The sequence below is a fragment of the Nannospalax galili genome, unplaced genomic scaffold (genome assembly GCF_000622305.1).
Source record: "Nannospalax galili isolate Female #2095 unplaced genomic scaffold, S.galili_v1.0 scaffold253, whole genome shotgun sequence".
NCBI classification, from domain to species: domain Eukaryota; kingdom Metazoa; phylum Chordata; class Mammalia; order Rodentia; family Spalacidae; genus Nannospalax; species Nannospalax galili.
In genome coordinates, this window is record NW_008335287.1 from 1,246,643 (window position 1) to 1,264,137 (window position 17,495).

The following is a 17,495-nucleotide window of genomic DNA, read 5'->3' on the forward strand; positions in this document are numbered from 1 at the left end:
AGAGAAAGGCGTTCTCTCTGATCTTTAACAGTTAGTTTCAGTAATTTCCCAAGATAACATTTAATTTTGATTTTCTGGTTTGGCACAGGAGTTACATTATTATCAATTACACATTTTTACATTCCTCAGTTCACAATCACAAGCCACTTGTTGAATTTCTCTATTCAGTGTGCTCTTTCTTACATATATTTTGCAATCTCAGAACTGATCTTTAGTTCTACTGAACCTATTATGAAATGCATCTGAGTCAAGACTATATTTGATTTTATTAAATCTCTACTCTGATGACTGGAATTCTGGTGGTACCTTGACACTTCAGAGATTACTGTTCAGGCCACTTAGCCTCCAGAAAGCCAGAGAAATTCACATTCTTCAGTTCATAGTCATACTGGTTAAAAGGTCACAGGTCCCTCTGGAAATAGCCTCAGGTAAGGTTTAATAATTATATGTGACTATAGGCAGGATCCTTCCTCAAAGGAACCTGTCCCCTACCCCTTAATTAAGGGATTCCAGATTTGAGAACTAAGACCAGGTGTTAGATAATGTTCTGAATTGCCATTATGGTACCTTCAGTTCTGTTTCTACCCAACATTCCCAGAATTTTTCCAATTATATATACTGAGTAGCACTTAAGTAGGCTGATGGTTAATTCATTCCTAGAGATTTGGGGGTCAATAAGCCACCACACCATGCCCTTGCAGTAAATACCTTGATTCTCACTTCATCCTAAGGGCTATCAATAGTAATTGTCCTCAACATGTCTTTGACAGTTACATCACCTGGCCTCTACAGGGATCTCAATATTTTTCTTTATTATTTTTATTTTTACATGTATGAGTATATTGCCTACATGTATGCAAGTGCACACATGTCATGCATGTCTGACCTGCACAGGTCACAAGATGTCAGGTCCCCTGGAACTGAAGCTACAGACAGTTGTTAGCCACCATGTGGGTGCTGGGAATTAAACCTGGATCCTCTGCAAGAGTAGCCAGTGTTCTTAACCAATGAGCCATCTCTCCAGTCCAAGGACCTCAATATTTTTCTATGGCATCATCATCTCCAACCTACCGAGGAAAGTCACCAAAGAAGTTTGCAAGGATATCCATACCCCATTACTCACTATCCTGATAAGGGTAAATCCTTTGGGCCCTCCTAGAAGAGGTTATGTACATAATAACATGACTGACTGTATAGAATCCTCATAACAGAGTATGTGTCTGTCTACTTTTCATCACTGTGACAAAATACTTGATGAGAACAACCTAAAACTTAAAATCTTTCAGAGGTTACAGGCCATGGACAGCTGGTTACAGTGTTTCTGGTTTTACAGTGAGGAAGGATATCATGGGAGAAGGGCCTAATGGAGCAAACTGCTCCTTCTCATGGCAGCCAGAAAGAGAAACAGAAGAGGGCTAGGCACAAGAAATACCCTTCAAAGGTATGCTCCCAATGACCAGCTTCCTCCAATGAGGCCCCGCCTTCCACAGTTTCCAACACCCTCAAAAGTCCATTCAAAATTTTATGCCATTAATTAATTAATCCATCATTAGGTCAAATTAGGATGATTAGGGTTTTGACCTAATTCATGGATTAATTTATTAAATTAATGATTGGATCTACCAGCTAGGGATAAAAATCTTTAACACATGAGCATTTGGCAGTACACTTCACACCTAAAACCAAGTCCAGATAGTACATAAAGACAAACTAACATAAGAACTGCTTACAAAAATAAGGACAGGGTTAAAGTAATCAAGAAGACATTGTAAAACACCCTGGGACTAGAAACAGTGAGAAGTCATTATCATCCTCCCTGCCTCCAAAAGGAGATCTTGCTAGACTCCTCTGAGATGTGTAGCTGCAGGAAGGGGCCATAGCCAGGTACTGCGGCCTCCTCTGCTCATAACACTAGTCTATATGAAGTATCGGCAACTTCAGGGACCCTTTCAGACATTTTACCTATTAAAATGTGAGGAACCCAATAAGAATAGCACAAGATTATTTGTAATTTGTTGTCTTTTCTTAGCTATTGAATTTGAAAACAGACAAGTTTGTGAGCCAAATACAGAAACCCTTGTGCCAATTCTCACACAATCTTTAAAATCACCCTAAGGATTAAAGTCAGTAGAAACAATTTCTTTTTTAAACATTTTATTTATTACTTTTATGTGTATGAGTGTATTACCTGCATGTATGTAAGTGCACCTGTGTCGTGCAATACCCGAGGAGGGCAGAAGAAGGCATCAGATCCCCTGGAACTGGCGTTACAGACAGTTGTTACTCACCATGTGGGTGCTAGGAACTGAATCCAGGTCCTTCACCAGAGCAGCCAGTGCTTTTAACCACTGAGCCATCTCTCCAGCCCCTAGCTAGAAACAATTTCTTAACATATCCAAAGATCAATTCAAGTTATATAATCAGGTACTTCTTTCTTCACTTCTTCTCAAAGCATTCATCAGAATGCTCAGATCTTAATTCTGAATAAGACCATGCTATATTCTTACGTAGAACAAAAGGCAGCAATTGTTTTCATGGTTTTCACCTTAATAGAGAAGAATCTTAACAAATAGCAGAAAGAATAATTTAATATCAACTATTTGAAAATTCAGGTCATAATTGTTGCAATGTCATCCAATAATTATTGATTGATATATAGCAAATGTATGGGCTGTTCATTCAATCATATAAAGTTACACTGTACTACTTGTTTATGTTGAAAGACTCATCAAAAGATCATATTGCTTAAATCCATATGTTCTATAGATTAAAATTGTCTTTATGGGCTTTCCTGTCAAATGCTAAGATTTCAATTAATCATTTTCTCTTGGATAATAAATTTTGAACCCTAGCTATGCAAAACAGAAAACATTTTATGGCCTCGTTTCTTACTGCCATTTAGCCTTGGCTAAAGTTAAAGTTGTATCTAGAGATAACTAAGTACAACAATATTTTACTGAAGAACTTTGAAAGAAGGGAAAAATGTTATAAAACAGAGCAAATCACTATAGTTTGCTAAATAAAAGAGTAAAGGCTGTTGGCTCCTAAGTTTGATTCACATGGCGGAAGGAAAGAATGGACTCCTGCAAGTTGCCCTCTGACCTCCATACATAAACCATGGCATGTGCCCCACCCCCAAAATAAATAAATAAAATGTAGTAAAATAAAAACAAAATGAAAAGAAACTGGAAAATATATGTCAACCATGATAAAACCATTAAAACATTTATTAGTTTTGGATGAAGGACTTGTTAATAAAAGTAGTACAAAAGAAAACAAAAAAAAGCTGGTAAACACACGTCAAGAAGCTGGTAAACACACGTCAAGCGTGATAAAACCATTAAACTATATATTAATTAGTTTTGGATGAAGACCTTATTAATATCTTTTCTTACCCCTTGTCATAAAATTGAATAGTAAGAGTTCCTTCACTATAATGATTCTATAACTTCCAACTTTGAAATTATATGCTTAATTGTTTAAGATGCTCCTAGTTTATTTATTGTAAGGAAATTGAATTTTAATTTCTTTAGCAAGCAACCTGATCTTGTTGAAATTAACTCAGCCAGTTCTAAAAAGAAAAATCTTTAAATTCCTCTGGAGTTAGTATAAAGCAAGTGTTTTCCTGTTTGCATCATTTGTGGTACAAGTAAAATAATGACTATAGCAGACACTATTTTTAACCACCACACAGAATCTTGGCTTTCCATGTCATCCGCTTCTGGGCTGATGGTCAAAGCATATGGATCTGCCATTACAGACACATAAACTGTCTTCACTCCAGGGTCTCACTGAAGCCTGTGACCTCAAACTTTTTATTGCGTAATTCATTTTAAATACTGTGTATCACGAATAACATACTTAAAGGACTGTCAGAAGGATATTTATCCTTGTCTCAAACAGGGTATTCAGAATTTCCACTTTATGAAGGCTCTTGAGAGAAATATTTCTGCAGCCTTAGCAGCAAGTAAAGATATGCCTCTCTTGATCAACTAGTTCATCTTTATCAAAACAAACAAACAAAAGAAAACAAATCCACAAAACTATCAAATCTTCAGCTTTTGTCAAATTTTTTTTGGTTGCATTGTTCTGGTTTCCTGTTTCCCCCTTTTAAATTTCATGCAGTTTCCTCACCTATTTTTATCTTGTGTAAAAATAAGTGGTGTGTGTGTGTGTGTGTGTGTGTGTGTGTGTGTCCTCAAATTCTCTGCGGGCTAATGCCCATATAAGTAAAAAAAAAAAAAAAATTAAAAAGAGGACACAAAGTGCGGGGGGGGGGATGGGGGGTGGAAATGAACCTGGGAGGAGTTAAGAGGAGCTGGAGGTTAATATGATCAAAATACATGATATGAAATTCTCAAAGATGAATAAAACTATTTTTTGAAAAGAAAAAAATACATTTCAGACTAGACAAAGAAGTAATGCTCCCTTTTCCATATTGAACATGGAGGTCTGTATCATTATCCAGTCATATAACTGTCATCCTCCAAATTTATCTGACTACTCTAAGGACAAACTAGTAGAGGCCCCTCAACCCCTGAATGTTCATTGTTAGCCCTAATCTCAGAATGGGTAATGGCGGGTTTGACGACCAACATGAACCATGACAGTAAACAAGTACTAAGATACCAATAGAACTTTTGAAGAGATTTTGAGTCATTGAAGCCAAAAGTATGTGCCCACCAAAACAAGTGCCAAGAAGCTTTGAAAGAAGGAACTGTTCCTCAACAATTTTTTTTCAATGCAGCAAACACATAGGCTTTGTCCTTGGAGCTTGTATGTCTGGGCTTACTTATGTTCCCTAAATAAGTGCCCTTTGTGTGTGGAGCACAAGAAAATTCATATATTCCCTGTTCTGTTAAGGTGTTAATTTAATTTCTTCATTTCACAATTAATTATAATTATAGACCATAAGTATATTTCTCAAGAACAGAACTGAATTGTGTTAGAAGCCATGTGTCATCTGCAACTTTTCTGTTGTGATTTTTTTCAGTCACTTTAAATGTAGTCTGTTTGCATCAATTATCTGCTTTTTGTATTGAAAATCTCTGCAGGATTCTAGAAATAACTCTACAGTACACATAAAGCTGGTAACTTAATTTCTACCCTCAGAACAAGATTGGAACTGAAACTGCAAAACACATTATGAAATATTAGCCAAATTACTTCTCTGGACTCTTGCTCAATACTCTGTGCATTAAGTATTTTAAAACCTCTCACATTTGATAATCCTCTTTACAGTCCTGTAAAATGCTTTACAAACATTTCTCGGATGTCAGATGCAAAATCTTATTCTCCTCCAACTACAGATAAGCACACTGAGATGTTGCCAAATGCGATCACTTACTGAGGAAGTGTCCACAGGGTAAGGCCCCTAGCTTTTGGTCCCATGAAAGTTGCAAAGCTGAGGTCAACAGGGACAAAGACCATTGAAACTTCTTAGGAATCGGGGCTTTCAGAACTGTCTCGGAAAACCTCCGTGGAAGACAGATTGTGCAGTTGTGCAGTCCATCCTCAAACTGGTACCACTGGGAAGAGTTTGCAAAACGGGAAGGTGCAGTAGGGTGTGCCGGCATTAAGTTAACCTGGCATTCCCCTTCGTTCCCTGGCACCCCACTGTCAGGTTCCTCCTGGCCCAGTGCCCTCAATTTACCTTTTCCGTGTGGAACCTGAAGGGCTGCGTTCCCGCTGCCCGCGTGCCCAGCCTTCTCTACCCGCCACCCTGCTGTCTACCTGTCGCATCCGGGACCGGTCCTGGCCGAGGTCCGTGGCTGCACGAGAGCCCAGGGATGCCCCCCAACTCCCCGAGTGGGAGAGCCCAGGCCCGGGGAGGACAGGCCGGCCAGGGGGCGCGGCGGGCCGCGGGAGGCTGTGCTTCCCCGGCCGGCCTCAGGGCGGCGCTCTGGTCCCGCGGCCGGCTCGCTCGGGCGGGTCGCCGGGCGGCGACCCACGCTGGCCGGGAACGTGTCTCCCGGTGACGCAGCCGCGGGTGGGGAACGTGGGGCGGCGGCGACCGTACTGGTCTCGGCCGTCTCCGGGAAGGACGCGCGGCAGCGGGCGGCGGGCAAGACCCGGAGCGGCGGGCTGGTGGGCGGGCGCGGGGGAGGCGGCTGCGGTTACCGTGCTGGACGCGGGTCCCGGGCGCGGCCTCCACAAAGAGTCGGGCCGCCCTCAGGTACGCGCGGCACGGAGAGGCCGGGTGGGAGGCCTGGCGGGAGTGCGCGGGGCGAAGGCCGCGGCGCGAAGCTGCGCGACTCCCGGACCCTCCCGGCGGGGCCGCCTTGGCTGAGGGCGGCGGGAGGCCCGGGCTGGGCCGCAGCGCCGACCTGCTCTCCTTGTCTCGTGCAGGCGGAGCTGCGGGCTGAGGCTCCATGTTGGGAAGCGGCGCCGCTCGGCGTTAGCGGGAATCGGGGCGCCGCGGGCAGAACCGGCGGGGGCCGGGCCCGGAGCGAAGATGGAGGCCCCGCTGCGGCCTGCCGCCGACATCCTGAGGCGGAACCCGCAGCACGACTACGAGCTGGTCCAAAGGGTCGGCAGCGGTACCTACGGGGACGTCTACAAGGTGAGGCCGGGTCTGGGTCCTGGGAGTGCTGGGGGCCTGCCAGATACTCCCCCGGGTGGCCTGTGGGGCAGGAAGCTGCCCAGAACCTGCCACTTGGTCCCGAGCACCCTCAGTTCTTGATTTGCACCCATCGCTATCGACAAGCAGAACTAACCACACGGTTCCAAACCACGGTTGTACTTTTTTGTGGTTTTAAAGCTTATTTATAGTATTGAAATGACTCTGAAGGATGTTTCAGTGTTAGCACGGAAAAGCTTCACGGAAGGCACCAGGCATGAAAGAATATTGCAAATTAAGGCATTTAAAAATCTTTTTTTAATGTTTTTGGTGGATGAACTTCACTTTAAAAAGTTGTATGAAACTGGGTGTCTGAGTTTTAACTGTAAGCAACCGGACACTGAATTAAAATAATCTGGGGCTGGAGAGATGGCTCATCGGTTAAGAACACTGGTTGTTCTTGCAGAAGACCCGGGTTCGAATTCCAGCACCCACATGGCAGCTAACAACTGTCCTGTAACCCCAGTTCCAGGGGATCCCACACCCTCTTCTGTCCTCCGTGGCATTGCACGACACGGGTGCACTTACCTACACACGGGCAATATACGCATACACATAAAATAAAAAAATAATAAATTAAAAAAAAATTTTTAAAGTTGTATGAAAGTGGGTCTCTGGATTTTAACTGTAAGCAGCTGGACACTGAATTAAAATAATCTGTTGCAAACATGATCCCTTGGAGAAAGATATTGGGGGTGGGGCTGGGGGTGGGGGTGGGTGAGGATTGTGAGGTGGTTCACAGGCCCTTGCCTCCAAGCCTGATGACCTGAGTTGGATCCATCCCCAGGACCTACCTGGTCAAAGGAGAGAACAAACTCCTGCAAGTTACCCTCTGACCGCCACAAACCTGGATGCGCAGGCGCCCACTAACACACACGCACACTAAATTTGTATCTGGTTAATGATGAAAAATATAACTTGATGAGTTTTTCTACTTCAACAGTTCCTCTCTTTGGGGTTTATAACATTCCATAAACATGAGAGCATAGGAGCTGCTGTCATCTTACTGTGCTCTTGTATTAAGACAATGATGAGTTATTTGTAATTTGCAATTAAAAAAAAAAAGTTACCAGTTCCCTCAGTCAGCTGTGTTTTCGAAGGGTCAAGAGACAAGAGATTTTCTGGAGGTTCCCTTATATTGGCTGTGCTTTCTGTTCCAAAAAGGGAAAAATAGTGCCATTCTTACATATGGTAAGAAAAATTTTTTTGCTTTTTGTTACAGTTTGATGTTTGATATTGATGTATTGCCTCAGCAACCTTGCATGCAGCTGAAATGGCCTTGTTTGGTATGAGTAATCGGTCGGTTAACTCCTTTGAGGTCTATTGTCTTGCACAGGTGGTAGTAAGCAAGGAAAACAAATCTTCCTACTTGTTTTTGAGTAAGTTTCTCTCTGTTAATAATAATAATTCAAGATAGTATTGCAATAGCTCTAGCACTGTTTGATTCTGAGGTGAACATTAATGGACAGGCTTTTTACCCCTTGAACAGCCATTTGAATCTTTACACTAAGGCTCTGGGTTGTTGAACTGTGAGCAAGGCCCCAACTCTGGCCTTGCTAAAATGCATAATTATAAAATGAATAATTATAATGGAATTCCCTTCTTTATGTAAAATTAGAAGTAGTTAGCTCTTAATTGTTTATACATGGATTAGCCATTTTAGAGAATGCTTGCTCTTTAAAAATTGAAATTCCCTTCTGCCTTCTCAGTCTCATTTTTTAATCATCATCTTATGATTCACTATGAATTAGACCAGTTTGGTTCCGTTCATGATAATTATACAATACTCTACATTCCAGTTCTTTCTTTCTTTACTACAAGAAAACTTAGAAGAGGTTATTTTCCCCACAAAGATCTTGCCAAGACCACCTTTCTCTTTATAGCTAGAACAACTAAAGCTGCTCTCGGGAGCTGCATTTTGTTCTTGCCAGGGAAAGCAAAGTTGATGTTAAATGGACAACTTACTGCCTAATTCTCCAACTCAACAGAGACTCCAAAGCTAAATATTTATCACACCCTCTTCATCTCCCCCCCTTCATAGACATACTCACACATTATGTGTTGTCCATGCATAGGAGGCTAGCCTCTGATCCCTGAGCATGCTTTTAGACATTCTGTCTTCTTGTCTTTTGTTTTGCTCTAGTTACCTGGGGTTGCCTCCTACCCCCTTTTCCACCTGTTGCTATCACTCCTGTCCCTGTGAGCATTTTTCAAATTCTCTTTTCGCAAGCCCCAGCACTTTATCCTTATCTCTCTCTTCATCCAGCACTCTCCCCTCTCTCATTCTGCCCCAGCCAGGCTGGCCTGCTTGCTGTGCTTTAAACAATAGTAAGCATCTTCCAGCTTTGGAGTCTTTGTTCTTCCTATTTCCTCTGTTTAGAATATTCTCAGACAGCTTCTTGGCTTCCTTCCTTTCTTTTATACATACCTCTGCATCTTTTTCCCCTACTTTTTTTTCCTTTGTGATAATGACCATCTAACAAAATGTTTTACTTATTTTTTCTTTGTCTATTTTGATCCAATAAACACTCCATAGAAGTATGGATTTTTATCTGTTTTGTTCACTGTTCTATCTCAAGTAACACTAGAATTAGACCAGGCACAGTGTAAGTCCTTCCTAAAAGGCAGAAGAATGAATACTAATTTGAGTTCTCTGGGAAAACATTTCTGAAAAAGCTGTTTTATAGCATATTTACTATCAGTAATCTAAATACTATGGAATGTTTTCCATTTATACTTCTTAATATGCTTAAAGCATGAAGCATTCAAACTGTGTTGAAATTTTTAAGGCAATTAGAATGATTTTTATTATTTATGATTGTGTATCTAAAATAAACCAAAAATCCTAGGGAGCTTTAAAAGCATTTTCAATCCATGAAACAAACTAGCAAAAACAGTAAGAAAAATGATGCAGCCTTATTAGTCACTCTTCTACTTGGTAGCTCCACCTTCTTATGCCCAAGGTATATTGTGAAGCAGGGGCTTTAAAAGGACTGGAGCCTTGGGATTCTTTGTGAATTATTATTATTGTTGTTATTATTATTATTATTATTATTGGTCTTTTTTGAGACAGGGTCTCCCAGTTCTGGATTTCCCTGGAACTGGAATTAGGAACAGTTATCCACCAAGTGGGTGTTGAGAATCGAACCTAGGTCCTCTGCAAGAGCAGCCAGAGCTCTTAACCAATGAGCTATCTGTCCAGCCCCTAATATTTTTTTTTTTTTTTGGTCTTTTTGAGACAGGGTCTCCCAGTAGCCGCAGCTGGCCTGGAACTCACTATGTAGGCCAGGCTGGCCTTGAACTCACAGAGAACTGCCTGCTTCTGCCTCCCAAGTGCTGGGCTCAAAGGCGTGCACCACCATACCCGGCTTTTGTGAATTATTTTTACACTCTTGAAAAAAGACACAGGTCTTCTCCAAACCTTCCCTAAGAATCCTCAAGAGGTGCAAGTTCGATCTCAAATTACTCTTCTGTTGAAGGAAAAGGAGGAATGTGTGGATTCTTTTAGATAAATGCATGAAATCTTTGAGGACAGAGCAGGGAATGTTAGAGGGGACAGAAACCCAAAAGAAAAACGAATGTGGTGGATGATGGATGAAGGGCCAAACTGCAACTAGGCAAATTCTATTTGAAATGACTGTAAAATTCAAAACTTGCTAACAAGAAGGGGAAATCTGTAGATAAAGTATTGCTAGCACTTCTGTTCACAAATGATTTGTGCACACAAAACAATGGCAGTGTCACTATCACAGTCCAATCAACAGCACAAGCCATTTTACCAATTTGTACCAGAATTCTTGCCAGTCTAGTTTTAGAAGAATTCTAGGATTTTTTAAAAAACTTTTTGTAGATTGTAAATTTGGTAAGGGAATCCCTGTATTTCTCTAACACTGCTTTTGACTTTGTGATCAGTTATGCAAATATACCACATTTAGTTCTAGGGTAACAGGAATAATCTAGCAAATGGATAGATGCTTAATAATTTTTTTTGAATGGCATTAGTGGTAGAAAATTATCCAGAGATAAATACTGCTAACTGTATAGTTTATTTCAGGCTTTTTTCTAAATATTTTTAAACCAATCTCTTTCTAGAAGACTTTACATTTTATGGTGGTAATTATGATATACCACTACTTGATTGGAATGACCAACATCTTTCCTATTAAACATTCATCAGAGATACTATTTTTAAAGGATCCATTGAATGAACTTCTAAGTCGCACATTAGTTTTCAATTTTTAAGATTATTTTGCAGTTATAAATAACATAATTTGTGTAGAAATCTTTGTCATATAGTCTTATCATTTATGTGAGTTCTGGAAATTAGATGAGTTAGATCTATTGTAATGAATTCCTCCTTTATACACAGCCTCCTTTTCTCTCCCCCAAACCAACAGTCACAATTCTGGAATGGCTTTAGGCACTTTGAAATGCAAGTGGATGATCCCATTATAAAGAAACAAAGCATAGTAATCACAACACTTAAAATGTTTCAGAGTGCCAACTTCATAGGGGGGTACAGAGATGCAGAGCTGAGAAAGTACACTGTCAACAAGGAACGTGTAATTTAGTCAGGAAAACTGACGTGTAACTCATCATAGTAGAAGAAATACTCAACAGTCTTCATTAGGATATGGGAAGAGAGAAAGGAAAGTAAACCCAGGAAGATTAACAAAAGAAGAGGTATTAACTAGATTTTTTTTTTTTTTTAATGCAGATGGTTTCTAGATTGACAAGATAGGAAAAGATATTTCAGAAGGGGAATATGCTCAGGCACCTAGGGACTGGTAGAAGCCTTGATGGGTTCTTGTTGGGTTCCTTCCAGGTCCACGTGATCAAGCCTGGCAGATCTGCCATAAAGTAAGTGCCTGGAAGTGTAGAGACCAGCTAGTAAATAATCCCAATGTGAGCATAAATTTAGGTACTGGTATAGGAGACTACAGAAAGATGGATTTGATCATATTTAGATGATTTTTAAAAGAAAGCACCCGACAATCGGTGATTAATGGCATTTAAAATTTTTGTCTTGAGTGATTATGTTTGTGCTGTTGGGATGACTACATTTGTGCTATTGACAGTTAGGAAATACAGATTTTGTGGGTTCTGAATTTGGTGTTTGGGTTTGGCTGTTGGGCATTGCATATGTGATATGTCTTTTGGGTAGCAGGAAATGTAGCTCCAGCCTGAGAAGCTCCAGACTGGGCGTACAGGTTTGAGAGTCATCTTCACTTCATGTGTTAGTACATGTGAAATATAGGTGAGGTCACCCAGGAGGTTCTTTTGGAGAGCTGAGCTGAGGACAGCCTACAGTCTTAGAGAGGTGGCAGAAGGCAAGAGCACACTGATGGTGGCAAAGCAGGGTCTGAGGAAGCATGCCTACAGGAAGCTAAGTCTTCAGCCCTACTCTGTCATCTCCTGCTCTCCTGTTACACTTCCTTGTGCTCTGACTGCAGTGAGGAAACATGGATTGAGCTTCCAAAAAATACACGGCTGACAGTCTGTCAGTTTCTTTTTTCCCCTAGAACAAAATCTTAGAGCAGCATGTCTCTGAAAGCCCTCATATCCCAACTCCCTAAACACCCTGAACTTCTTCCAGTTCTTGATGTGTGCTCTGCTCTATTTTCTCAAGTTTTTACCAACACTATTTCCTTTTCCGGCAACACTCTTCCTCTTCCTGCATCTTTTCTTTAGGTTTCTGTTGAAGCATTGCATTTTGAGAAAGACCTCTTCTGTCCTTCAGAGTACGTCTGCTATATATTTTCATAGCACTTTGTACATTTTTTTATCATGATACCCATCATTCATCAGTCATCAGTTTTGCTTGTTAGTTTTCCTCCTAGGTTCAAACTGCATGAAAACAGTAAGTATACCACTGTATGAGCTAGGCTAGTATGTTGGCAGTATACCATATGTGCTTAATAAATCAGTCTTGAAGAACTTAATGTAATTGTTATGTAAAGTAAGGGTTAGTTGCGAATGGAGGCCTGGGACTGTTGTGAAGGTGCTTGCTGCCAAGCCTGATAACCTGAGTTCAATCCTCAGGACCTACATAGTGGTAACTGTCTCCTGCACGTTGTCCTCTAACTCCACACGCTTGCTCCCACATGTACAGTGGAGGTGCAACTGAGGAAGAAGACCCTGTAGACTGCCCCTTGAGCAGCTTATTTAAACAGCTGAAAAAGGGCAGCAAATGTTCTCCCTTGCTTGTACCTTTCTTTGTTCATTGAGACTGAGTAATCACACTGTTCATTGTTCATTCCATGTGACCAAGATGAGTGCTAAGTTTAGAAAAAGAATTCTACAAAGATGCAAATCAAAAAAAAGAATTTTGGAGGAATTGGGAATTAATAAGTGGCATGTGACTACTAGAGATGTTGCAAATAAATGTGGAGCCTCCTCTCTCAGCAGAGCTGCCTCCAGGGAGTGCCAGCCCCAGTGTTCCCCTGTGAGCATGGTTAGAGTGGGGAACAGTGATGGAGAACTGGGATGATGAGGTGAAAAGGCAATTTACCATTCCAGCAAATATTTATATCCGGCTTCTTATGTGACAGATCCTGTCCTGGGCATTCAGATATATCGAGTAGATGAACAAAGTGAATATAGATTGCTGCCATCATGAAACTGACATTTCAGCATTCAGGAGAGAGACAGTAAATGTGTAGTATGTTGCCGAGATTGAAGAGAACAAAGAAAAAGTTGAACAGGTTAAGGGAATTTGGAGTGGAATGGAGGAGGCAGGTTGAGGAATTAATAAGGATGGTCAGGATAAGCCTAGATGAGAAGGTTAGATTTGACCAAAGATGTCAAGAAGGGGAGGGACTTAGCCAAGTGCTTATTTGAGTAGTCAGGGAAATGTGAAATACCTCTATTTTACTGAATCACGACAACCTGGTTCACAGCTAAATTGTAAGCTCAGGGGCAGGCACTGAAACCAAGACAAAGCATTACTATCTTCCAGCTTTTTTGTGAGGAACCCCAAGTCATTGTTATTTTAATTAAGTTCACCAGTAACATGAGTTTACCAGCTCCTTTATTAATTTTTAAAGCATGCTTTTGTAAGCAAAGGGTAAGTCGCTGTTTCTTTTGTCCTGCTCTACTAGTATTCTCTAATCTTTACATCTTTAAGCCTCTCAAGATACCTAATCTGCAGTTAATAGAGAAGTTTTTTTCTTTTATGTGTATAAGTGTTTTGCCTGCATATATGTAAGTGCACCCATGTATGCAATGCCCTTGAAGGTCAGAAGAGGGTGTTGGATCCCGTGGAACTAGAGTTTTAGACTGTTGTTAGATGCCATGTGGGTGCTGAGAACTGAACCCGTGTCCTCTGGAAGAGCAGCCAGTGCTCTTAACTGCTGAGCCAACTCTCCAGCCCCTAGAGAAGGGTTTTTGATAGGGACATGATTGAACTGTATATTCTTTCAGTGTCCCGGGAGATACTGTTGGTTTTCAAATTGAAGTAAAAGAGTGCTAACTTGGAACTAACACTAATGGTAGAAAATGAGATGAAGGATTGTGCTTCAAAAATGTCATTTTAAATTGCATTTTTATTAAGCAGTGATACCTTATTGAAAGCTATTTATATAGAGATTATATTATATTAAATATATAATGTTAGTATGAAAATAAAGAATGTTTTGATAAGGTGATATTTTATAAGTCATCAGTACTTATTTTTCTTATAGTTCAGAAATGAGCTTGTTTTATGACTTTCTGAAAAGAAAATATGGTTCTGATGATAGGTGTGACTCTCAACCATAGCTGGGAGCAGATTATTTCAAAACTCCTTTCTGCTTTCACAGAAGTATGAGGATTATGAAAGAACTCTAAAGTACTTTGAACTTCGTGGAGCTAGACATGCATCTTGTTGTCACTAGTGCATAGGTAGACTGCAGCCAGAGCATCCCTGAAGCCTGGCATAGAATGCGGTCTAGATTCCATTTCTTTTTTTACTTAAGCGTTTTGACTTTGACCATTTCCAATCTTTTTGGTGAACATAAATAGGATGGACTGCAGATTAACTGATTTTTTTCAGTTTTGCTTTCAAAAATTAAAAGTTTCATTTTGAAAATTTAAATTGTGGTTTCAGATCAAGAACACAGGAAAGAAACATGAAGCGAGTTAACAGTGATACTTGTGTTTTCAGGACTTCCTTGTCAATTTGAGAACTTGGTTTAAGCTCAGATAATTTGGAGCAAGCACTTACTTTCTCTGGCAGTTTTGGACTACTTTGAGTGTTTGTGCATGTTGGGCACTATTCAGAGGCCATTGCTGCCTAGGTTTTCCAAGTACTGGTTAGGGAAGGTCAAAGATGAGCTCCTAAAAGGGCAAAAAGTTATGCCTGATCTAGCTCTGTTTCTGTTAAATACCATGATCTCCCTCTGAGATTTTAAAAAAGATGGTATGGGAAGCTGTCTGATAACCAGGTCTATCCTTGTAGGTGTTTGAGCCCATGAATCATTCTGGCCCTTATCTTCCAACACCTTTATAAAAATAAAATCGGATTAAAATGACTAAGAGTGACTAATGTTTGCATAACCCTCTTATAGTCAGTATATTACGTTTCTCACACTAATCCTGTGAAGTAGATGTACAGATGTATTATCATCCCTGTTTCACCTAAAAGGAAACTTACTGTTGCCCTGGGTCTTATTGTCAGTAGATAGCACTATTAGGACTTGAATCCAGATATGATTTTACAGTTTCTGCTTTTCCCTTTATCTCAAACTGCCTGGGAGCTGCATCTTTAAATTCATTAGTTGACATTTAAATACACAGCCTTTCACACAGTGTTAAAAGCTCTATACAAATTGTGGTCGGATGAGACCTGGCAGGCTTTAAACAGCTGTATGCAAAGGCTTCCTCTTGCTGCTTCTGTGGTCGTTTCTCTCACTCTTGAGCTTTCTAGTCTCAGACCATACTGGATTTTGATTTGCTTTTACTAGTGAGATATCTTTGCTGATAGCTGCCCCAGCAATGCAAATAACTGAAAACAGAAACTCTTCCCTTTCTTGGCTCTTGGACCGTGTCCTGCTGTGCCTTCTCTTGCCCTTATTTTCTTTCTCTTTCTTTCTTTCTTTCTTTCTTTCTTTCTTTCTTTCTTTCTTTCTTTCTTTCTTTCTTTCTTTCTTTCTTTCGTTTTCCCTCCCTCCCTCCCTCCTTTTCTTTAGAAAGGTCACCCTGTTGCCCCAGCTGGCCTAGAACTTGCTATATAGATCAGGCTGGCCTCCATCTCAGAGATCAGCCTCCCAAGTGCTGGGATTAAAGGAGGGCACCAAGATGCCCAGCCCTCATTTTCTTGGAACTTTGGACTTATGGTTACTGTTACTTAGATTAATAGACCAGGTTGTATAATGCTATTGTAAATTAAACAAAACTTTAATTATTTTAGTATCTTCTGCAGCACAAGTCGCTTTTGTTTTTCTCTAACACAAACAGAACTGCCTGAGCAGGATTCTGACTTTGAGCTGGAGTTTGTGAACCAATGTGTCACTTTTCACACTCATGCAATGTCACACGTCCCCCCTTTTATTAGGTGCCCTATACCATGTCTCCTTTAGTCCTTCTTGCCATTAAAGTCAAACAGTCCAGTGTGTGTGTGTGTGTGTGTGTGTGTGTGTGTGTGTGTGTGTGTATTATATGTGACTTTTTAAAAAAAAAAATCTGCTTTGAGACAAGATCTTACTCTGTAGCTTGGTTGGCCTCAAATTCTTGGTCCTCCTGCCTCTACTTTCTGAGTCCTGAAATCACATGTGTGTGCTGCCATGTCCTGCATGATTAATATATTTAAAAACAAGTGACTTTTAATGAGCTATTAAGAACTTTAGTATTTTTGAATTTTTTAGTTTGTTGTAGAGCTGCTTGGGTCATTATTGATTATTTCTGCAGCCATAATTTCCTGTTATTCTTTATGCAGTAGCATAGGTTCATGACTGGGACTCACTTTTTTTTTTGTTTGTTTGTTTGTTTTTTTTGAGACAAGTCTCTCTGTAGCCCCAACTGACCTGGAACTTGCTATGTAGGCCAGGTTGGCCTCTATCTCACAGAGATCTGCTTGCTTCCAGAGTGCTGGAATTAAAGGCATGTACCACCACACTAGGCTCCAGGATTCCCCTTCTTGTTTGCCTCTTTTCTTGGCCTGTGGAGAGGACACCTTCTTTTTCCTAGCTTTTTTTTTTTTTTTTTAAATACACTTAAGTAATATGGGTTCATTTTAGAAAATCATAATGTGAGAGTAAATGAAAATGTCTTTGTGTCTCTTTACCAGTAAGTAAACATTGTTATATATCATTCTTCACTTCAAAAAAATTCAGATTACAGACATAAGTCTCCTAGTTGGCTTCAGCTGTCAACTTGACATAGCCCAGAGTTGTCTGTGTTGGGAGACTGTCTGGATCAGATTGGCCTGGGGGCATATCTGTGGTGCATTTTCTTCATTGCTAATTGATCCAGGAGGGTCCAATCCACTGTGGTTAGTAGCATCCCTAGGCAGAGAGTCCTGGGCTGTATTAGAGAGTTAGCTGAGCAGAAGCTGGGGAGTGCATCAGTCAGCAACATTCCTCCATGGATTCTGCTTCAGTTTCTGCTTGAGCTCCTGCTCTGACTTTCCTCAGTGATGGATTATGACCTGGACGTGTAAGCCAAATAAATCTTTTCCTCCTCAAGTTGCTTTTGGTCAGAGTATTTTAATCACAGCAATAGAAAACAAACTAGAACAATAGGCATAAATGATAGTATAGACGTTATTTATTAAAAAAACTATGAACTCTATAGACATATTTAGAATACTTCTTAAAGGTATATCCAACTTTTCATGTCAATAAATGTACATATTACTTTTGTATTATTTCTTTATATAGTTGTATAACTTTTTCTCATC

At 40.5% G+C, this 17,495-nt stretch overlaps 2 protein-coding genes across 2 annotated transcripts in view; one reads left to right on the forward strand and one right to left on the reverse strand.

Annotated features, from left to right (window-relative positions):
* Positions 1-5,836, reverse strand: part of Atl1 (atlastin GTPase 1) — a 114,470-nt gene extending 108,634 nt beyond the window's left edge. Inside the window, exon 1 of the mRNA XM_029561975.1 lies at positions 5,734-5,836. The gene's annotated coding sequence lies outside the window, so the exon portion shown is untranslated. The remainder of the gene's footprint in view (positions 1-5,733) is intronic.
* A 204-nt stretch (positions 5,837-6,040) lies between these two features.
* Positions 6,041-17,495, forward strand: part of Map4k5 (mitogen-activated protein kinase kinase kinase kinase 5) — a 138,104-nt gene continuing 126,649 nt past the window's right edge. The window contains exons 1-2 of the mRNA XM_008829845.3: positions 6,041-6,175; positions 6,349-6,562. Of these exons, the coding sequence (XP_008828067.1) occupies positions 6,455-6,562 (108 nt within the window). The 5' untranslated portion in view covers positions 6,041-6,175; positions 6,349-6,454. The remainder of the gene's footprint in view (positions 6,176-6,348; positions 6,563-17,495) is intronic.